The sequence below is a fragment of the Delphinus delphis genome, chromosome 2, assembly GCF_949987515.2.
Source record: "Delphinus delphis chromosome 2, mDelDel1.2, whole genome shotgun sequence".
NCBI lineage: Eukaryota > Metazoa > Chordata > Mammalia > Artiodactyla > Delphinidae > Delphinus > Delphinus delphis.
Window position 1 is genome coordinate 887,484 of NC_082684.1, and position 22,817 is coordinate 910,300.

Here is a 22,817-nt window from a genome sequence, read left to right on the forward strand (position 1 = left end):
AACTTTATACCTGCTTTGTAGTTTTTGCCTCCGTGAAACATTCTTGCTTTCAAACAGGGCAAGAGCCAGGGCAACTTTCCTTCTAGCCTCTGGCCCCTGGTGGTCTAGCAGCTAGGATTCCTGGCTTTCATCCAGGATACCCAGGTTCGATTCCTGGGTAGGGAACTAAGATCCCACTTCAGGATCGCTCACTTCTGTCTCTCTGAGAACAGGGGCTGGCACAGTGGGAGCACAGCCCAAGAGCAGGCCCGCAGAGAAAAGCAGGACGCATCCCAGCCAGCCAGCCGGGCTCCCAGGAGCCCTGCCGCATGCGCCCTCCCAGCAGCAGGGCCCCACCTTCTCGGGCTCCCCTCCGCCCCTCCTCCTCTTTCTTCTTCATCAACCCACCACAGAGGGCGGAATGGTGCCCCCAGGCCCAGAAGTTATGTCCACGTCCTAAGCCCTGGAACCCGTGAAGGTGATCCTGTTCGGACAAAGGGTCTTTGCATATGCGATTGAAGTTAAGGATCTTAAGATGAGATTGTCCAGGTGGCCCTAAATCCAGTGAGAAGCGTCCTTACAAGGGACAGAGGAGGAGAGATCAGACTCAGGGCAGGAGGTCACATGAGGGCAGAGGCAGAGATTGGGTGATGCCTGGGACACCTGGGGCCACCGGAGGCTGTGGGCAGGAAGGACCCTCCCCTGAAGCTGCTGACGGGAGCAGGGCCCTGGGACACCTGGATCTCGGCCGTCTGGCTACAGAGTGCGAGACTGAGTTTCTGTTGGTTCAAGCCCCTCAGTGTGAGGTCCTTCGTCGCGGCCCCAGGACACTCACCACCAGCCAGTCGGCCTTGGCCAAGCCGAGGCCCCTCCTCCTTCCGAAGAAGCCCGGGGAGGACTCGCCCCGTCCCGGCTCTTCCCTCCCAACTGGACCCGCGCTCAGCAAGCCACTGACTCCCAGAGGTGCTCATCGGTCTTAACAAGAGTGTCCACTCGGGCTCAGGCCCTTCCCCCAACCGCTGCGACCGTCAGGTCATGCAAGACCCCACATCCGTCCGCCTCAAGTCCTAGCTCTTCTTTCTGCCCCACATTCCGCACCCGTCTGTGCCCACAGCAGGGCATTGCTGTCTGCGTGGGGGACACCGGCCTCAGGAGAGAGCGGCCTCCGGCCCCACACCCCCCTCTGCTTCCTCCACTCCCGCCAGGCACTGCCCCAGCACTCACCCCGAGTCCCACGCCTCCAGCTCCCTCGGGGCGGCTCCAGGGGACACCGGGGCTTCAGACCCCCGGAAGGGGCAGGGCCCCGGGACCTCACGGGCCGGCAAGAGGAGGGATCCTCAGGGCCAATCAACCACGACGCAGGAGCCGCTGGTGCTCGTGAGAGCGGTGGGCGTGGGGTGGCCCGGAGTCCAGCAGCCCAGGAGGAAGTGCCCCTCGTGGCCGATGCTGTGAGTGTGCCAGGGTCCGTGATAAAACCCCAGAAGTCCCTTGACCGACCAGGTGTGTCTGCCCACCTGGTGCCCTGCCCCAGGCCCCCCTTCCTCCCTCCATCTCCCCCTCCCAGCCCACCTGCCCCAACTCCCTTCCTGGGCCCACCCCACCCCCAGGGAAATGCTGATCTCCCCCCGCCACCTGCCTGCAACTCTCCCCGCAATGGTGTCCTTCCCGGGAGGGGACCATAGGTGCCTGTGTGTAGCTCCAGAACCTTCTGGTGTGAAGAAATGAATGAACATGTAAAAGCAGGTGCAGGCCCCACGGCCCCTCGTGTGCCCGGGCACGGACCACCTCCTGAGGGGCACCAGGGAGGGCCGAGCAGCTGGGCAGCCGGCAGGGCCCGTGGGTCGGAGAACCCCGGGCAGGAATTGGGTGGATGCAGGCGGGGGCAGGCCCTCAGCCACCCCGACCACAGGACTCCAGGCTCCACGCGGGGGGGCCCACACCCCTGTCCAGCTTCAGTCGAGGGCCCCACTGCTGCTGAGGCTGGTGGAGGAGGGGGTGGCTCCCCCACCCTCACAGCCGCCCTGTGGCCTGAAGGTCTATGGGGCCTGCTCACTGCGGTCACTCTGGCGAGGCTGTCCCTTGGGGCTTCCGCCCTGCCGGCCTGTGAAGCGTCCCCTGCGGCCCTCACTTCACCCGCACCTCGGGGACTATTTCTCCCTCAGGAACCCTAAGCCCCTGACTCTGTCTACTTCGGCCTCTGCTTCTCTGCACCTCGGCCACCAGCCCAGCCCCGTGGGCGCCCCGTGGAGACACACGCCACCACGGCACCCACCTGCACACACAGGGCCTCAGGCCAGGGCCAGGCTCCTGGGGGTCCCACAGCCCAGGCCACACACACCTGGTACCACCACAGCCAGACCACAGACCAGACATGACGTGGAGGCACGCGGCCGCAACTGGCGGGACAGGAAGTGGGTGAGTGACCCCCAGCTGTGGGCCAGACACCGTCACGCAGCCCCTTCCCAGCATCGGCCTCACCTCACAGCGCAAATGGCCCAGAGCGGGGCAGGGGTCGGCTGAGACCATACGGCCATCAGCGGACTGGACGAGGCCTCGTTCTCCCTCCCCACTCCAGCGCCTCTGGGCAGGTGGGCACAGGGACCAGCAGGGCATGGCCACACGGCCAAAAGGCGTGGGCCTCTCCCAGCTGTGTTGGACCCGCCGGCAGCCTTGAGCAGGTGGGTCCCAGAAGCTGATCAGGCCTCATCTCCTCCACAGCCAGGCCATGCTACAGACTCCTGGGGCGGGAGGATGGAGGAGAGGTACCAATACAGAGACAAGAGGGAGAAAGGCAGATGGCCATTGACCCAGAAGACACAGATCAGGGTGCTGTACACATGGACTGGGCTGGGCTGGGCTGGGCTGAGCTGAGCTCGGCTGTGCTGAGCTGGGCTCGGTAGAATGGGCTGAACTGGGCTGAGCTGCACTGAACTGGGCTGAGCTGGGTTGAACTGGGCTGAGCTGGGTTGAACTGGGCTGAACTGGGCTTAGCTGAGCTGGGCTGAGCTGGGCTGGGCTGAGCTGGGCTGAGCTGGGCTGAGCTGGGCTGGGCTGAGCTGGGATGGGCTGGGCTGGGCTGAGCTGAGGTGAGCTGGGCTGAGCTGGGCTGAGCTGGGATGGGCTGGGCTGAGCTGGGCTGGGCTGTGCTGAGCTGAGCTGAGCTGGGCTGAGCTGGGCTGGGCTGAGCTGAGCTGGGCTGGGCTGAGCTGGGCTGGGCTGTGCTGAGCTGGGCTGAGCTGGGCTGAGCTGAGCTGAGCTGGGCTGAGCTGGGCTGGGTTGAACTGGGCTGAACTGGGCCGGGCTGGGCTGAGCTGAGCTGAACTGGGCTTAGCTGAGCTGAGCTGGGTTGAACTGGGATGAACTGGGCTGAGCTGGGCTGAACAGGGTTGAACTGGGCTGAACTGGGCCGGGCTGGGCTGAGCTGAGCTGAACTGGGCTTAGCTGAGCTGAGCTGGGTTGAACTGGGATGAACTGGGCTGAGCTGGGCTGAACTGGCCTGAGCTGGGCTGAGCTGAGCTGGGCTGGGTTGAGCTGGGCTGAGCTGAGCTGGGCTGGGTTGAGCTGGGCTGAGCTGGGTTGAACTGAGCTGAGCTGGGCTGGGCTGGGCTGAGCTGGGCTGAGCTGGGCTGAGCTGGGCTGGGCTGAGCTGGGCTGGGCTGTGCTGAGCTGGGCTGAGCTGGGCTGAGCTGTGCTAAGCTGGGCTGAGGTGAGCTGAGCTGAGCTGGGCTGAGCTGAGCTGGGCTGAGCTGGGCTGGGCTGAGCTGGGCTGGGCTGAGCTGAGCTGAGCTGAGCTGAGCTGGGCTGGCCTGGGCTGGGCTGGGCTGGGCTGAGCTGGGCTGGGCTGGGCTGAGCTGAGCTGGGCTGGACTGGGCTGAGCTGGGCTGAGCTGAGCTGAGCTGGGCTGGACTGGGCTGAGCTGGGCTGGGCTGAGGTGAGCTGGGCTGGGCTGGACTGGGCTGAGCTGGGCTGGGCTGAGGTGAGCTGGGCTGAGCTGGGCTGGACTGGGCTGAGCTGAGCTGAGCTGGCCTGGACTGGGCTGAGCTGGGCTGGGCTGAGCTGAGGTGAGCTGGGCTGAGCTGGGCTGAGCTGAGCTGAGCTGGGCTGGACTGGGCTGAGCTGGGCTGAGCTGAGCTGAGCTGAGCTGGCTGGACTGGGCTGAGCTGGGCTGAGCTGAGCTGGGCTGGACTGGGCTGAGCTGGGCTGAGCTGAGCTGGGCTGGGCTGGGCTGAGCTGGGCTGGGCTGGGCTGGGCTGGGCTGGACTGGGCTGGACTGGACTGGGCTGAGCAGGGCTGAGCTGAGCTGGGCTGAACTGGCCTGAGCTGGGCTGAGCTGGGCTGAGCTGGGCTGGGCTGAGCTGGGCTGGGCTGTGCTGAGCTGGGCTGAGCTGGGCTGAGCTGTGCTAAGCTGGGCTGAGGTGAGCTGGGCTGAGCTGGGCTGAGCTGAGCTGGGCTGAGCTGGGCTGGGCTGAGCTGGGCTGGGCTGGGCTGAGCTGAGCTGAGCTGAGCTGGGCTGGACTGGGCTGTGCTGGGCTGGGCTGAGCTGGGCTGGGCTGGGCTGAGCTGGGCTGGACTGGGCTGAGCTGGGCTGGGCTGAGGTGAGCTGGGCTGAGCTGGGCTGGGCTGAGCTGAGCTGGGATGGGCTGGGCTGAACTGGGCTGAGCTGAGCTGGGCTGGGCTGAGCTGGCCTGGACTGGGCTGAGCTGAGCTGGGCTGAGCTGGGCTGAGCTGGGCTGCGCTGAGCTGGGCTGAGCTGGACTGAGCTGGGCTGGGCTGAGCTGAGCTGGGCAGAACTGGCCTGAGCTGGACTGAACTGGGCTGGCCTGGGCTGGGCTGAGCTGAGCTGAGCTGGGCTCTGCTGAGCTGAGCTGAGCTGAGCTGGGCTGGACTGGGCTGGGCTGAGGTGAGCTGGGCTGAACTGGGCTGGGCTGGGCTGAGCTGGGCTGAGCTGGGCTGAGCTGAGCTGGGCTGGGCTGGGCTGAGGTGAGCTGGGCTGAGCTGGGCTGGGCTGAGCTGAGCTGGGCTGAGCTGAGCTGGGCTGGGCTGGGCTGAGCTGAGCTGGGCTGGGCTGGGCTGAGGTGAGCTGGGCTGGGCTGAGCTGAGCTGGGCTGAACTGGAATGGGCTGAGCTGGGCTGGGCTGAGCTGAGCTGGGCTGAACTGGGCTGGGCTGAGCTGGGATGGGCTGGGCTGAGCTGAGCTGGGCTGGGCTGAGCTGGGCTGGACTGGGCTGAGCTGAGCTGGACTGGGCTGAGCTGAGCTGGACTGGGCTGGGCTGAGCTGAGTTGGGCTGAGCTGGACTGAGCTGGGCTGGGCTGAGCTGAGCTGGGTTGAACTGGGCTGAGCTGGACTGAACTGGGCTGGCCTGGGCTGGGCTGTGCTGGGCTGAGCTCAGCTGGGCTGTGCTGAGCTGAGCTGAGCTGAGCTGGGCTGAACTGGGCTGGGCTGGGCTGAGCTGAGCGGGGCTGGGCTGGGCTGAGCTGAGCTGGACTGAGCTGAGCTGGGCTGGGCTGAGCTGGGCTGTGCTGAGCTGAGCTGGGCTGAACTGGGCTGGGCTGAGCTGAGCTGAGCTGAGCTGAGCTGAACTGGGCTGGGCTGGGCTGAGCTGAGCTGGGCTGGGCTGGGCTGAGCTGAGCTGGACTGAGCTGAGCTGGGCTGGGCTGAGCTGGGTTGTGTTGAGCTGAGCTGGGCTGAACTGGGCTGGGCTGGGCTGAACTGGGCTGGGCTGGGCTGAGCTGAGCTGAGCTGAGCTGGGCTGGGCTGGGCTGAGCTGAGCTGGGCTGAACTGGGCTGGGCTGGGCTGAACTGGGCTGAGCTGGGCTGAGCTGGGCTGGGCTGAGCTGGGCTGGACTGGGCTGAACTGGGCTGGGCTGGGCTGAACTGGGCTGAGCTGGGCTGAGCTGGGCTGAGGTGAGCTGGGCTGGGCTGAACTGGGCTGGGCTGGGCTGAACTGGGCTGAGCTGGGCTGAGCTGGGCTGGGCTGAGCTGGGCTGGACTGGGCTGAGCTGAGCTGGGCTGAGCTGGGCTGGGCTGAGCTGGGTTGGACTGGGCTGAGCTGGGCTGGACTGGGTTGAAATGGCTTGAACTGAGTTGAGCTGGGCCGAGCTCAGTTGAACTAGGCTGAGCTTGGTTGAAATGAGCTGGGCTGGGCCAGGCTGGGCTGAACTGTGGTGGACTGGGTTAGTGCCTGAGGTGAACAGGGGACAGTGGGTTGAGCATGGTCACCCCCAGAGCCCTGGTTTCCAGCCAGACAGCCCCCTCTGTTTCTCGGGGGCACACAGGGCCATGCAGCCTCAGGGTGCAAATGTGGTGCTCCCCTCTCCCCTCACCAGTTGACCGGAAGGGAACTGTGAAAGGTCAAGGGCAGACCGTGCCCTCTGTAGCCCAGCTGTCCAGGGGGCATCCCAGAAGGACTGATTTGGAACTGGGCCTCCAGCCTAAAGTTCCCCATAGTCCATGGAAGTCAACTGCTAGTTTAGGAGGATGGGGGCGGGGGCGGGGGGTGCTTTGTAGCGGGAGATGTTTGGACTGGGACTTTTACCCAGGAAGTGGGAGGGGGGACATAGAATTCTCGGGCCCCCTCTCCTCCCCAGCTTGAGCCCCAGGACAGACAAACTGGCCCCCATGCAGACTCAGCTTCAAGCCCAGGCTTCTCTGTCTTTTCTCTGCCCTCTCTCTGGGCCCATTTCTCACGATACCCCACACCCTGGGGAAGGGCATGACCGTGCCCACTGCACAGAGGGCAGCGGAGGCTCCGACAGTACACAGAGACTCAGCTGGTCAGTGGGAGAGCCGCGTGCGGCAGCCAGGCCTCACGTCTGAGGAGCGCGTGTGGTCCACATGCTCAGAGTCCCAAGGAGCGCGTTCAGAAATGGCTCAGCTGGACTCAGGTGGCCACGGCCGACCCCGGGTGCGCCGCGTGCAGGCTGCGTGACCTTGGGGCAGTCACTGACGCTCTGCGTGTTAAGGAAACGCAGCGTCGTCCTGCCCTCATGGGGCCGTGTCGGGCGTCTGGTCAGCGTGAAGGCTGCCATCTCACAACACACCATGTGTTTCAGTGCCTGAAACCAGCCCCAGACTCTTCCCACTGAGCCTAAGGAGCGATGGTGGGCAGGTGGTCATTGCCTGCCTGGTCCAGGGCTTCTTCCCGTCAGCGCCGCCGAAGGTGACCTGGAGCCAGAGCGGCGAGGGCGTGTCCATCAGGAACTTCCCCCCTGCTCAGGCCGGGGGCCTGTACACCATGAGCAGCCAGCTGACCTTGCCAGCCAACCAGTGCCCAGAGGGCAAGTCTGTGAAATGCCAAGTGCAGCACCTCTCCAAATCCATCCAGACCGTGGACGTGCCCTGCCAAGGTCAGAGGGCAGGCTGGGGCGGGTCCCCCATGGTGTCACCCTGACCCAGCTCCCTGACTGCATCCCTGTGGGCACTCCCCTCAGACAAGAGGTGGCTGAGGCCCGGCGGGTGGCCAAGAGGGGCCTGGGCCGGGGATGGAGGCCAGGGAAGCGGACGGAGGGGCTCGCTGACCTGCTCTGGCTTCTCTCTCAGTTCCAACTGTGCAGTGTTCGTGCGGAAAGGCCAGCCTGTCCCTGCACCCACCGGCCCTTGAGGACTTGCTCCTGGGCTCCAATGCCAGCCTCACGTGTACGCTGAGTGGCCTGAGAGACCCCAAGGGCGCCACCTTCACCTGGAACCCGACAGGTGGGAAGAACGCCATCCAGGAGCCGCCCAAGCCTGACTCCTGCGGCTGCTTCAGCGTGTCCAGTGTCCTGCCGGGCTGCGCCGATCCCTGGAAGAACAGACAGTCCTTCTCCTGCACCGCCACCCACCCCGAGTCCAAGGGCTCACTAACCGCCACCATCACGAAACCCTCAGGTGGGCCCTGACCCGCGAGTGGGCGGCTGGGCACTACACAGTGCGCGAGGTGCACTCCTGAACCCACTCCACCCTCCAGCTCCCGCCCACCCCCCACACGGGTTGCCCAGGGGGCAGGGGGCACTCTCCTCCCTGCCCAGACCCCTGACCCTGCTCTCTGCCCTCCAGTGAACACGTTCCGGCCAGAGGTCCACCTGCTGCCGCCGCCGTCGGAGGAGCTGGCCCTCAATGAGATGGTGACGCTGACGTGCCTGGTGCGAGGTTTCAGCCCCAAGGATGTGCTGGTGCGGTGGCTGCAGGGCAACCAGGAGCTGTCCCGTGAGAAGTACCTGACCTGGAGGTCCCTGCCTGAGCCCAACCAGAGTGTCCCCACCTTCGCCGTGACCAGCGTGCTGCGCGTGGATGCCGAGGCCTGGAAGCAGGGGGAGTCCTTCTCCTGCATGGTGGGCCACGAGGCCCTGCCCCTGGCCTTCACCCAGAAGACCATCGACCGCCTGGCGGGTAAACCCACCCACGTGAATGTGTCCGTGGTCATGTCGGAGGTGGACGGCGTCTGCTACTGAGCCGTGCCCCCGCCCCACCCGCCCCTTGAATAAACTCCATGCTCGCCTGAAGCAGCTCTGCGCTTCCCTCCGGCTGCCTATCTGTCCGTGCTCGGGGTCTGCACACGCCAGGAGGGGGCAGGACCCAGGAGGAAAGAGCAGCTGCTGCCCCGACTTTCTCTAGGCCTTGGTTTCCCCTCAGCCTGACGCCGGACGTGCCTTCATGGCTGTGCGCAAGTGTGAGCACAGGAGTGAGCGTCGAACTGGGGCCGAGATGTGCGAGACAGGCACAGCCTCCTGGGTCCTGAGAAGAGTGGCCCCACGATGGTTCCCAGGGGCAGGTGACTTGGTCACTTGTATTTCAGGAAACTGCCTCTAGGGGCAGCCGGGAGGCGTGAGCGAGGGAGAGGGGAGCCTGGCGGCCAGAGAACGGGCTGGTGCCGTCACGCAGAGGGGGGCACAGGAGGAGTGGCGAGGGCAGAGGGCTGGATTCCAGGGGCCCTCTGTGGGCACAGCGCACAGAAGTGCAGGACGGCCCCACTGACCGCACGGAAAGGGGGCCCCCCCACCTGGGTACAGCCTTCCCCACCCCACATCCCACTGCTCTGCACATGTACACAGGGGTGCGCACACACATGCACACGTACTCTCATATGTGTTCGTGGTCATGCACGCGGGCACACGTACACACACACACACACACACACACGTCTGAGCCCTGCAGGTGCAGGAAGTTGACAGCCCAGAACCAGCTCCAGGAAGGCAAGAGGAGTCCTCACCCAAGCTCCCAGAGGGTTTTCCCCAGGCCCAGACCTGCTGCCTCAGGTCCCTCCAGGCCTCAGGCCTCCCTGTGTACCCAGCTGGGCACAGTTCAGGGATCGATTGGAGAGACCCCTCTCAGGCATCACCTGCTCCCCACTTGGTCTGCAAATTCAAGTCTCCCATGCATTCCTGAGCCCCAAACCATAGACGGGGTGGGGGGCTGGGGTGGAGAGGGGTTAGAGACAGCTATCACCCAGGGCCCCTAGACAGCTTCTGCTTGGAGCTCCTGGCAGGAGGGAAGGTCAGGGAGACCGAACCTAGAAGGACAGTCCCGTGACCACCATGGGACACCTGCACAAGGGCTCCCACAAGGGGGCAGCGGGGCCCCTGCTCTTGTTTAGACACCTTCCGGGGCTTCCCAGGGGACCTAGCCTTCTGGCTGCCTCTCTCTGCTTCCAGGGCCAAGGTGGGGTGGACACCCCTGCCCACCCTGGCCACTGCTCCCCTCTTAAGGGTCCAGTCACCAAAGGGCAATGGGGGGAGCAATGGATTAATTGGGGAAGTGCTGCCACAGAGAAGGTGGTCCAGCCACCAAGGGACAAGGACCTGCCCACAGCAGGAGCTTTCTAAAGAGAGGGGGAGGCGGAAGAGACAGTAGATGAGGGTGGAGCCAGCAGACGGACAGCACAGACAGGTGGATGGGTCACAGAACATATGATGGATGGAAAGATGGACAGACAGGTGGATGGGTGGGTGGATGGATGGACGGATGGACAAATGGGCAAACAGATGGACAGGTGGATGGGTGGATGGATGGATGGACGGATGGATGGACAGGTGGATGGATGGATGGATGGATGAACGGATGGTCGAAGAGACAGATAGATGGATGAACAGATGGACAGATGGAAGGACAGAGAAGTGGATGGATGGACCGAAGGACAGATGGGGGGTGGATGGATGAATGAATGGAAGGATGGGTGAGTGAACAGGTGGATGGATGAATGAGTAGATGGACGGATGGATAGATCGGTAGGTGATTGAATGGTTACATGGATGGATGGATGGATGGACGAATGATTGGATGTGTCAGCATATAACAAGCTGGTCTAAACCCCATTTAACATGGGAGGTCTATGCCCTGGGACCCTGAAGACAGCAAGGTTGCCTGTGTTGGTGGCTCTCACCTGGGCCTTTCTCATGCTCCTTGTAGCTTATCAGCCACTTCCTGGGACAGCAACAGAGCCCCTTGGTCTTGTCCATCTGGCCCTTGGCACAAGGAACCACAGACCCAGACCTACGTCTCGACCTGGAGCACCCTGAGGGTGGGCATGTCTGATCTTCTCTGGTCCCATCCAGGGCCCAGGCCAAGAAGGTCCAAGAGCAAGGGCTTGCTGAGTTCACAAGTAGGGCTGGGATCCAGGAGGCCTTGGGCTTGAGCTCTCCTTGCAGCAGCAGAGATGGTGCCCACCCTCCTGCCCTGCCATGTCCCTCTCTCTCTCTGAGGTGCCCTGAGACCCCCAGAGATAGGAGTCCTGAGGGTGCCTCAAGAGATGCAAAGTCCAGCCCCTTCCCTGGGCACCTGCTCTCTCACCTTCCAGGAGGCAGCCTCAGACCTGAGACAGGGCACCCGCACTGCCAGCGTCCCCACCCCGAGAGCTCCCGGCGGGGAGGGCACCGGCTCGACCCGCACTCACGCAGACCCGAGCCTCGCAGGCCTGCTGTGTCTTACAGATCACCGGGACCCGCTGCCCTGGCTGGTGCTGGACCTGCCGTGGGAGGGCCCCGAGGAGGACGGCCCGGAAGCCAGCTTGTGGCCCGCCACCATCACCCTGCTCGCCCTCTTCCTGTTAAGCCTCTTCTACAGCACGGCACTGACTGTGACTAGCGTCCGGGGCCCGCCTGGCAGCCGAGGGGGTCCCCAGTACTGACCAGGAGCCAGCCGGGCACAGGTGGGAGATGCACAGACGGGGGTGGATGGATGAAGGAGAAGGTCCAGCAGCTGGCTGAGGGGGGCAGGAGGGCCCGGCTCCAACACAGCTCCCCTGTCCCTCCTGGTGAGGGTCTGGCCTACAGAGAGGCGGCCCCCCCACAGACCCTGAGGGCTTGGGCAGGCCTAGGGGCAGAGCACGGATGTGTCAGGGCATCAGATTCCCTGGGTGCGGCTGCCACGGGATTCCACCCAGTCTATGGGAGCCAGGCCATGGTGGGGAAGGACCACTGGCAAGGACGCTACCCACCTCTGGAGGCCCCCAGGCCTGACACCTCTCGTGTTTGCAGGGAGGAAACATGAGGAGCCTCCTGAGAGCCCAGCTGGATGCCAGAACTCAGCGCTGCTCAGAAGCCATGCGCGCACCCACAAAGGCCCTCCTGGTGCAATAAATGATCCCAAAGGCAGAAGTTCTCAAACTCTGAATGAGGGGAGGGGGAGGAGAGGGGCAGAGGCTCTGAAGACAAGGATGCCGGCCCCATAGCCCACGGCAGGGTCTCAGGCGTCTGGATGCGGGCCCCTTGCCTAGAACTCATCAGCTGGTCCTGTGGTCTTGCAGGCTCACGGCAAGTGCTGGGTTTCACAAAAGAGAAAGTGAAGCAAGTCCTCTCACTGGGCCCTGGGCCTGACAACTGAGCCCTGGTCTGGACCACTGGGCCCTGGTCCTGATCACAGGGCCCTGGTCCTGATCACTGGGCCCTGGGCCAGACCACTGGGCCCTGGTCCTGATCACGGGGCCCTGGCCCTGCTCACTGGATCCTGGTCCTGACCACTGGGCCCTGGTCCTGACCACTGGGCCCTGGGCCTGATCACGGGGCCCTGGTCCTGACCACTGGGCCCTGGTCATGACCACTGGGCCCTGGGCCTGACCACTGAGCCCTGGTCCTGACCACGGGGCCCTGGTCCTGATCACAGAGCACTGGGCCTGACCACTGGGCCCTGGTCCTGATCACGGGGCCCTGGTCCTCACCACTGGGTCCTGGTCTTGATCACAGAGCGCTGGGCCTGACCACTGGGCCCTGGTCCTGACCACTGGGCCCTGGGCCTGACCACTGAGCCCTGGTCCTGACCACGGGGCCCTGGTCCTGATCACAGAGCACTGGGCCTGATCACTGGGCCCTGGTCCTGATCACAGGGCCCTGGTCCTCACCACTGGGTCCTGGTCTTGATCACAGAGCGCTGGGCCTGACCACTGGGCCCTGGTCCTGATCACGGGGCCCTGGTCCTGACCACTGAGCCCTGGTCCTGATCACTGGATCCTGGTCCTGACCACTGGGCACTGGTTGTGATCACTGAGTTCTGGTCCTGATCACTGAGTCCTGGTCCTGACCACTGAGCCCTGGTCCTGATCACTGGATCCTGGTCCTGACCACTGGGCCCTGGTCCTGATCACTGGGTCCTGGTCCTGACCACTGGGCCCTGGTCCTGATCACAGAGCGCTGGGCCTGACCACTGGTCCCTTGTCCTGATCACGGGGCCCTGGTCCTGACAACTGGGCCCTGGTTCTGATCACTGAGCCCTGGTCCTGATCACCAGGTCCTGGTCCTGATCACTGAGCCCTGGTTCTGATCACTGAGTCCTGGTTCTGATCACTGGGCCCTGGTCCTGATCACTGGGTCCTGGTCCTGATCACTGAGTCCTGGTTCTGATCACTGGATTCTGGTCCTGACCACGGGGCCCTGGTCCTGATCACTGGGCCCTGGGCCTGACCACTGGGCCCTGGTCCTGATCACAGGGCCCTGGCCCTGCTCACTGGGTCCTGGTCCTGACCACTGGGCCCTGGTCCTGACCACTGGGCCCTGGTCCTGATCACGGGGCCCTGGTCCTGATCACTGAGTCCTGGTCCAAATCACTGGGTCCTGGTCCTGATCACTGGACCCTGGTCCTGATCACTGAGTCCTGGTCCTGATCACTGGATCCTGGTCTTGATCACTGAGTCCTGGTCCTGATCACTGGGCCCTGGTCCTGACCACTGCGCCCTGGTCCTGATCACTGGGTCCTGGTCCTGATCACTGGGTCCTGGTCCTGACAACTGGGTCCTGGTCCTGATCACTGAGCCCTGGTCCTGATCACTGGGTCCTGGTCCTGATCACTGGGTCCTGGTCCTGACAACTGGGCCCTGGTCCTGATCACTGGGTCCTGGTCCTGGCAACTGGGCCCTGGTCCTGATCACCGGGTCCTGGTCCTGATCACTGGGTTCTGGTCCTGATCACCGGGCCCTGGTCCTGATCACTGAGTCCTGGTCCTGATCTCTGAGTTCTGGTCCTGATCACAGAGCCCTGGTCCTGATCACTGAGTCCTGGTCCTGATCTCTGAGTTCTGGTCCTGATCACAGAGCCCTGGTCCTGATCACTGAGTCCTGGTCCTGATCACTGAGTTCTGGTCCTGATCACAGAGCCCTGGTCCTGATCACTGAGTCCTGGTCCTGATCACTGAGTTCTGGTCCTGATCACTGAGTCCTGGTCCTGATCACTGGGTCCTGGTCCTGACAACTGGGCCCTGGTCCTGATCACTGGGTCCTCGTCCTGACAACTGGGCCCTGGTCTGATCACCGGGTCCTGGTCCTGATCACTGAGTCCTGGTCCTGATCACCGGGCCCTAGTCCTGATCACTGAGTCCTGGTCCTGATCACTGAGTTCTGGTCCTGATCACAGAGCCCTGGTTCTGATCACTGAGTCCTGGTCCTGATCACTGAGTTCTGGTCCTGACCACTGGGTCCTGGTCCTGACAACTGGGCCCTGGTCCTGATCACTGGGTCCTGGTCCTGATCACGGGGCCCTGGTCCTGATCACTGAGCCCTGGTCCTGATCACTGGATCCTGGTCCAAATCACTGGGTCCTGGTCCTGATCACTGAGTCCTGGTCCTGACAACTGTGCCCTGGTCCTGATCACTGAGTCCTGGTCCTGATCACTGAGTTCTGGTCCTGATCACTGAGTCCTCGTCCTGATCACTGGGCCCTGATCCTGATCACTGGGCACTGGTTGTGATCACTGGGTCCTGGTCCTGATCACTGGGTCCTGGTCCTGATCACTGGATCCTGGTCCTGACAACTGGTCCCTGGTCCTGATCACTGAGTCCTGGTCCTGACAACGGGGCCCTGGTCCTGATCACTGGGCCCTGGGCCTGATCACTGAGCCCTGGTCCTGATCACTGGATCCTGGTCCTGATCACTGGGTCCTGGTCCTGATCACTGGGCCCTGGTCCTGATCACTGGGCACTGGTTGTGATCACTGGGTCCTGGTCCTGATCATTGAGTCCTGGTCCTGATCACTGGGTCCTGGTCCTGACCACTGGGTCCTGGTCCTGATCATTGAGTCCTGGTCCTGATCACTGGGCCCTGGTCCTGATCACTGAGTCCTGGTCCTGATCACTGAGTTCTGGTCCTGATCACTGAGTCCTGGTCCAGATCACTGGGTCCTGGTCCTGATAACTGAGCCCTGGTCCTGATCACTGGGTCCTGGTCCTGATCACTGGGCCCTGGTCCTGACCACTGAGCCCTGGTCCTGATCACTGGGCCCTGGTCCTAAAAACTGTGTCCTCTCCTCTCTCAGCCAGGCCCTCATATTCTGTCCATTCATCCTGGAGCCCTCATTCTTTGGCTTCATCACTTTATCTTAGATCCTGAGTCCTGTTCCCACCCCAGTGGTCCTGAGTCCTGACCCTCATAAGAAGTTACACACAGAGGAAGGAGAGCCTCCCAGGGGCCCCAAGACCCTCTTGGTCTGAGCACTGGATGGAGAATGAGGTGATGCCTCATCACCTGGCTTCCTCCCTTCCAGTACCCATAGCTGTTTGTAGATGCCAGGCCAACTTCATGGCAAGAAAATTGGCCCAGGGCCCAGGCTGCATGAGCCAGACCCCAGTACATTGGGGTCACCAGTCACATGGTTACCAGAAGGGGAGGCCTTCGGTGCCGGAGTGTAGGCAGGATGGGGGACACAATGGTGTTTGTGTTCTCTTGTTTTTCTCTTTCTTCTCAAGCCTCCTGCGCCTCGTCACCTGCTGAAACACCCAAAATAGCCCTACGGGAGGCTGAGTCATTGCGAGCACAGGCTAGCCCAGGTGTCCCAGCCAGACTGCTGTTCTGAGAACCATGTCCCAAAACAGAGACCTAGCCACTTGGCCCTGGGGCCTGGCAAGTGGCCAAGGCCCAGGAGAGCCCTTTGGGGGCAGTAAGTTCCCCGAGACCTGCAGAGGGCCCTAGCCCCCACGCTGTACCAGCCCACAGCAGCCTAGGTCAGCCAGGATCTTCCCAAGGTCAGCTGGGATCACCCTGAATAGCCAACGTCAGCCTAGGATCAGCCAGTGTAACTAGCGTCAGTCCAGGGTCATCCAGGATCAGCCAGGGTCAACCAAGGTCAGGCTTTAGAGAGCCCAAGGTCAGCCAGGATTAGGCAAAGTTCAACCTGGCTCTGCCAGGGTGAGCAGTGTCAACAGGGTCAGCTCAGAGTCAGCCAGGGTCAGGCCAGGGTCAGCGTAGGTTCTACCAGGGTCTGCACAGGTTATCCTGGCATCCACCCAGGTTGGGCCAGCAGGGCTCTTGCCAGCTACAGGACCCTTCAGGGTGCTGCTCCCATGTTGGCTGCGCCCGCGACAGAGCCAGGCCCAGGTGGGGAGCTGGCGTCATAGGGTCCAGCAATGACTTCGCATGGCCCTGACCCCATGCACCCTGTCCCTCCTCTTCCCCTATGCCAGGCCCCACAGCCGGGGGCAGGCTGCAGGCACCGCCCTGGGACCCCAGCAGCTTCCCCCTGGGCCACAGGCCAGGACAGGAACAGCCTACAGGTCTCACGGCTGGACCCACGTCCCACACACAGGGACACGGAGGGATTAGCAAGGGGAGACAGCACCAGGGTCAGCGACAGGGACAGGGCTGGGAGAGACAGAGACAGGGAGAGATGGGGCAGGGAGAGACAAGGGGAGGCATGAGACCTGGACAGAGAGAGAAACACGGAGACACAGAGGTGCAGAGAGGACAGATCAAGGAGATAAAGTGATGCAGAGAGAAAGAAAGGGCCGTGAGCTGGGCACAGGCATCTGTGCAAGCCCCTCACACACTCACACCCACACCCACACCCACACTCACACCCTGCTCCCGACAGAGACACGCACACAGGAGAGCCCTGACCACACAGACCTCCTCACCCCACACCCACACTCACACACCTACACCCACACTCACACCCACACCCACACCCACACTCACAGTCACATCCACACTCACACCCACACTCACACCCTGCTCCCGACAGAGACACGTATCCAGGAGAGCCCTGACCACACAGACCTCCTCACCCCACACTCACACCCACACACCTACACTCACACCCTGCTCCCGACAGAGACACGCATACAGGAGAGCCCTGACCACACAGACCTCCTCACCCCACACCCACACTCACACTCACACCCACACACCCTGCTCCCGACAGAGACACGCATACAGGAGAGCCCTGACCACACAGACCTCCTCACCCCACACCCACACTCACACACCTACACCCACACTCACACCCACACCCACACCCACACTCACAGTCACATCCACACTCACACCCACACCCACACCCTGCTCCCGACAGAGACACGCACACAGGAGAGCCCTGACCACACAGACCTCCTCACCCCACACCCACACTCACACACCTACACCCACACTCACACCCACACCCACACTCACAGTCACATCCACACTCACACCCACACTCACACCCTGCTCCCGACAGAGACACGTATCCAGGAGAGCCCTGACCACACAGACCTCCTCACCCCACACTCACACCCACACACCTACACTCACACCCTGCTCCCGACAGAGACACGCATACAGGAGAGCCCTGACCACACAGACCTCCTCACCCCACACCCACACTCACACTCACACCCACACACCCTGCTCCCGACAGAGACACGCATACAGGAGAGCCCTGACCACACAGACCTCCTCACCCCACACCCACACTCACACACCTACACCCACACTCACACCCACACCCACACCCACACTCACAGTCACATCCACACTCACACCCACACCCACACCCTGCTCCCGACAGAGACACGCACACAGGAGAGCCCTGACCACACAGACCTCCTCACCCCACACCCACACCCACACACCTACACTCACACCCTGCTCCCGACAGAGACACGTATACAGGAGAGCCCTGACCACACAGACCTCCTCACCCCACACTCACACCCACACTCACACACTCACACCCACACTCACACACTCACACCCACACTCACATCCACACTCACACCCACACACCTACACCCACACTCACACCCACACTCACACCCACACTCACACTCACATCCACACTCACACCCACACTCACACCCACACACCTACACTCACACCCACACACCTACACACACTCACACCCACACACTCACACCCACACACTCACACCCACACTCACACACTCACACCCACACTCCTCCCTCCAGGCCCTTGGGGCTCAGGGAGCCCCACTGAGGCTCTCTCAGGCCCGGCCACTTCCTTTGGGGCCGAGAACCTGCCCAGGTGTCTGCATCCACCGGCCCCACCGCTCACCCGCCATGTGCCCCCGTCCTGCCTCGGGGATCCCATCTGGGAGGTGGGCACGTGCCCTCCGCTCGGGGAAGGCCCCCACACACACGGTGCAGGAGCCCCGGGGCACAGGTCAGCTGGCAGCTGGGAGAGGCCGAGTGAGCCCTGGGTCAGAGCCGGGGGCCTGAGTGCAGGTGGGGGCAGAGCGGCTCGGGGACCCACCTGCGCCTCCGGGGTCTGACCCCCGAGGTCTCTGGGATCCCCTCGGCCCTCCGCCCTGTGTGCTGGCGCCGTGCTTGCCAGAGCAGGCCTCCAGGCCTTGGCGAGAAACCCACAGGCCTGTCTGGGCCCTGAGCACGGGGCTGGCAGAAGGGCCAGCGCCCAGGGGAGCCGGGAGGTGCTGGGACTCTGGGGCACTGGGACCCCAGCCCCGGGGCTCAGGCCTGGGGCTGGTGCAGGGTCCCCCTCGAGGGGCTGACAGCCAGGGGCTCTGGGCCGGCTGCCCTTGGGGCCGGTGCTCAGAAGCCAGCAGAGCACGGCAGCCAGCACAGCTCAGCCTGAGGACAACGGTGGTGCTGCGAGGCCAACAGGACGGGGGCTGGGGGCAACTTCCAGGTGGCGGGGGTGCCCTGGAGGGGCCTGTGCAGGGCCGGTGTCCGTGGGAGGCTCTGGCCGAGGCTCATCCTGCCCTGGCCCGGGAGCAGCCGGGCGGGATGGGGAATGAGGGCAGAGGAGCAGTGAGGTGGGGGCGACAGGGCCGGGCGGGGGGCTGGGGGGTGATGGTTTGCTCTGACTGAGCCCAGCTGCAGGGTGGCTGCTGCGTGGGGAACAGACCTGGGGTCTGAGTCGGGGTGGGGACACCAGGGTGAAGGCTGCGTGTCCAGGTGGGAGCCTCGGGGGCTCGGGGTGGGGGTCCAGATGGGGGTCCAGGTGGAGGCGGGAGCCCTGGGGTGAGGGGTGGCAGGGCTGGGAGGGAGTTTGTTGGCAGAGAGGAGCACTTCCACCCTGCTGACTAGAGGTATTTCAAACACACACGGCAGCCGGGAGAGCTGTCTCTGCAGGCCTCCCATTGCACGTGTGTCAACATCGCACACGTGCCTGTGTCCCTCCGCCCGCGCCCCGTGTCGCTCAGCACTTTCCAGGGTCCATCTGAAAACCCTTGCTGAGGAAGGCGAGGGGTCTGGGTCGCGGTGCACTCAGGCTTTTCCACCTGAACGCAGGCCCTGACACCCCACGTCTCACCTGTAAACCTCAACCCGAGTCTCCAAGGCCCGGAGGCTCTGGCGGCTCCTAACTGCTCAGTGTCACCCCGGCCACTCAAAATCTCCCACGCTGAGTCCTGCATCCTTGGTGGTCCCACTCGGACCCTTGCCACTGCCCTGTGGCTCCGGGTGTCAGGGCCACTCCAGCTCCTCGGACCCTCGGGCCCTCTGGGGGAACGCTCTGGAGCCACGGGTGTGGGCGTCAGGACCGTGACTGTCCCTGCCCAGCCCGGCCCCAGCCTCACCCACCAGAGCCGCAAACTCCAGAGGGTAGCCCTGTCCGCCACTGGCCTCAGGACTGTGTCTCATTAGGGATCACAGGTGGGGGCTCCCACCCCTTCTTTCCCTTCTTCATGGGTCAGCTGGAACCTTCCAAAAGGAGAAGCTCCCTCATCTACTGCCTGAAGATCGTGGAGCACAGATCACTGAGGAGTGGGTGCAGGTTCTCACGTCCTCCCCTTATGCACCAGCTCAAGACAGGGAGAAACGCGGATGGGGAGAAAGAGATGGACAGAGGGGGAGAGACAGAGACAGAGGGATAGGGGACACAGAGATGGAGAGATAGGGGACAAGAGACAGAAACAGAGAGAGAAAGAGACATAGAGACACAGAGAGACAGAGAGATAGACAGACAGAGACACAGGCGGAGAGGGACAGAGAGACACAGAAACATAGAGATAGAGAGAGAACAAGAGACAGGAGAGAAAGAGATAGAGATACAGAAAGACAGAGACACAGAGAGATAGAGAGACACAGAGAGAGAGACAGAGAGGGAGAGACAGAGATGAACAGAGAGGGAGAGAGACAGACATAAAGACATAGAGAGAGAGAGACAAAGAGACACAGAAACAGACACACAGAGAGAGGGAGTGGGAGAGAGAGACACACACACAGAGACAGAGAGACACAGAGACAGAAAGATACAGAGAGACAGAGAAAAAACAAGAGACAGAAACAGAGACAAAGAGATACACAGAGAGAGACAGAGACAGAGAGGTAGAGATAGACAGACAGACACAGAGAGACAGACAGAGAGAAATAAATAGACATAGGACATAAAAACAGAGAGAGACAGAGACAGAGAGACACACTGAGAGAAAGAGAGAGACAGAAACAAAGAGAAATACAGAGGAACAGAGAGAGAACCAGAGAGAGACAGAGACAGGGAGAGACCTGGGTGTCAGGAGAAGGGGACGGGGGCGAGTCTGAGAGCGGTGGACACAGAGGCTGCAGGGGAGACGCGTGTGGACAGTAGGATGAGGACGGGGCAGGGCAGGGTCATGGGAGGGGCAGGTCGATGGGGCTCGGCGGCTGTGGCCACCCTGGGGTCCCATGGGCTCTCGGGGGGGGCTGCCCGGCCAGGGGGGTGGCCAGCGTCTGGGCCACAGGGCCACTCTCCTCTGCACGCTCCCGCCCCCAGTGCTGGGGCCTGAGGGTCGCCCCGTGGGGGACCGGGTCACAGAGGTGTAGGCAAGCTGAGAGCAATTGTATTTCACTCGATCGCCGTGCGCAGGGCGGCCACTGGCCCAGGTGGGCCCGGCGGCTCGGCCCCCCGATCCCCGAGGCCTAGGCCAACCCGCCACACCGGGGGAGCTGCAGGTGGGTGGTCGGCACAAGCTATTTCGGGAAACATCCTCAGAGGCTGAGAGACTTGTTTTTCGGTGTGGAGCAAACAGCCATTTGCATGTGCCCTCCGGGGCCAAGTTTGCCCCAAATGAGTAACCTGGGGAGAAACTGAGCAGGCCTCGCACCTGCCTGTGGGGAGCGAGGGGGTGGGGGGTGGGGAAGCAGGCCCAGGTCACGGCCTGGCCTCGGGGCCCAGAGACCCTGACGAGGCAGCCCCCAGGCCGCCAACGGCCCTGCCAGCACAGCGCTGAGTGCACAGGCTGGGCCCCCACGGAAGCCCCCAGCAGCCCCCCAGGCAGGTCCCTCCCCAGAGGAAAATGTGAGGCTCAGGGTCCTGCTCGGCCCCTTGTGCCCTTGGCCAGCTAGGACGCAGCACCCAGGGGCCCAGGATGGTGGGAGGAAGCACAGACCCCACCACTGGTGTTTGAAGGACAGCGACCAGGGCCCGTGCCTGGGTGGCCACGGTGTCACTGGCCCACTGGAGGGAGGTGCCTGTGGAGGCCTGGGTGCCTGCTGCCTTGGCAAGGGTGGCGGGAGCAAGGGGCCTCCTGGCCTTGGCGGCCTGGCTGGCATCTTGGGTGGTGGCCGAGGAGGCTGCGTGGCTGGGGGAGAAGCTGGAGGCCGCGCTCATGTGGACACACGGGCCGCAGTGCAGGCTCCACACGGGACCTCTGGCTCCAGGGACTGACTGGCTGCTCTGAAAACCGGTGAATAACTCAAGGGCGCCTTATGCTCTGCAACAGTCAGACAGCAGCTGAGGGCGCCGCTCCTTCCAGAGGGTTCCCAGCTGACACATGACGGGTTGGAGAAGGGGGAGACCTCCTTGAGCTCTCAGTGAAATGAGGACCCCATCCCATGTCCCTGCCTCCGCCTGGACCTGGGTCCCTTCTCCATGCAGCCAGAGGGACAGGGTCCCAGCAGGTCACACCCTGCAGCTGGGCTCAGACAGAGCAAACCATCACCCCCCAGCCCCCCGCCCGGCCCTGTCGCCCCCACCTCACTGCTCCTCTGCCCTCATTCCCCATCCCGCCCGGCTGCTCCCGGGCCAGGGCAGGATGAGCCTCGGCCAGAGCCTTCCACGGACACCGGCCCTGCACAGGCCCCTCCAGGGCACCCCCGCCACCTGGAAGTTGCCCCCAGCCCCCGTCCTGTTGGCCTCGCAGCACCACCATTGTCCTCAGGCTGAGCTGTGCTGGCTGCCGTGCTCTGCTGGCTTCTGAGCACCGGCTCCAAGGGCAGCCGGCCCAGAGCCCCTGGCTGTCAGCCCCTCGAGGGGGACCCTGCACCAGCCCCAGGCCTGAGCCCCGGGGCTGGGGTCCCAGTGCCCCAGAGTCCCAGCACCTCCCGGCTCCCCTGGGCGCTGGCCCTTCTGCCAGCCCCGTGCTCAGGGCCCAGACAGGCCTGCGGGTTTCTCGCCAAGGCCTGGAGGCCTGCTCTGGCAAGCACGGCGCCAGCACACAGGGCGGAGGGCCGAGGGGATCCCAGAGACCTCGGGGGTCAGACCCCGGAGGCGCAGGTGGGTCCCCGAGCCGCTCTGCCCCCACCTGCACTCAGGCCCCCGGCTCTGACCCAGGGCTCACTCGGCCTCTCCCAGCTGCCAGCTGACCTGTGCCCCGGGGCTCCTGCACCGTGTGTGTGGGGGCCTTCCCCGAGCGGAGGGCACGTGCCCACCTCCCAGATGGGATCCCCGAGGCAGGACGGGGGCACATGGCGGGTGAGCGGTGGGCCGGTGGATGCAGACACCTGGGCAGGTTCTCGGCCCCAAAGGAAGTGGCCGGGCCTGAGAGAGCCTCAGTGGGGCTCCCTGAGCCCCAAGGGCCTGGAGGGAGGAGTGTGAGTGTGTGAGTGTGAGTGTGGGTGTGAGTGTGTGAATGTGGGTGTGGGTGTGTGGGTGTGAGTGTGGGTGTGAGTGTGTGAATGTGGGTGTGAGTGTGTGTGGGTGTGAGTGTGGGTGTGAGTGTGTGAGTGTGGGTGTAGGTGTGTGGGTGTGAGTGTGGGTGTGAGTGTGTGAATGTGGGTGTGAGTGAGTGTGGGTGTGAATGTGTGAGTGTGGGTGTAGGTGTGTGGGTGTGAGTGTGTGGGTATCTGTATGTTCATCCTGTGTGTGTGTCTGTCCGTGTGCTCTGGGTGTGTGGGGAGAGGGGGAGGGAGAGCTTGGGTGTTGTGTGTATTTTGTTTGTGGGTGTGTAGTGGGTGTGGGTGTTGTGTTCAGTGTGTGTGTCTCTCAGTGTGCTTCTCTGTGTGTATGTG

General features: G+C 63.4%; 2 gene segments (V, D, J or C); both read left to right on the top strand.

The window, feature by feature from the left end:
• Positions 1–1,597, top strand: part of LOC132421216 (immunoglobulin heavy constant epsilon-like) — a 47,523-nt gene extending 45,926 nt beyond the window's left edge. The window contains 2 exon segments of the C gene segment in view: positions 1,185–1,427; positions 1,544–1,597. Of these exon segments, the coding sequence occupies positions 1,185–1,427; positions 1,544–1,597 (297 nt within the window).
• LOC132417612 (immunoglobulin alpha-2 heavy chain-like) overlaps positions 1–8,465 on the top strand; it is a 159,891-nt gene extending 151,426 nt beyond the window's left edge. The window contains 3 exon segments of the C gene segment in view: positions 7,033–7,326; positions 7,520–7,846; positions 8,015–8,465. Of these exon segments, the coding sequence occupies positions 7,215–7,326; positions 7,520–7,846; positions 8,015–8,409 (834 nt within the window).
• Positions 8,466–22,817: the final 14,352 nt, after the last annotated feature.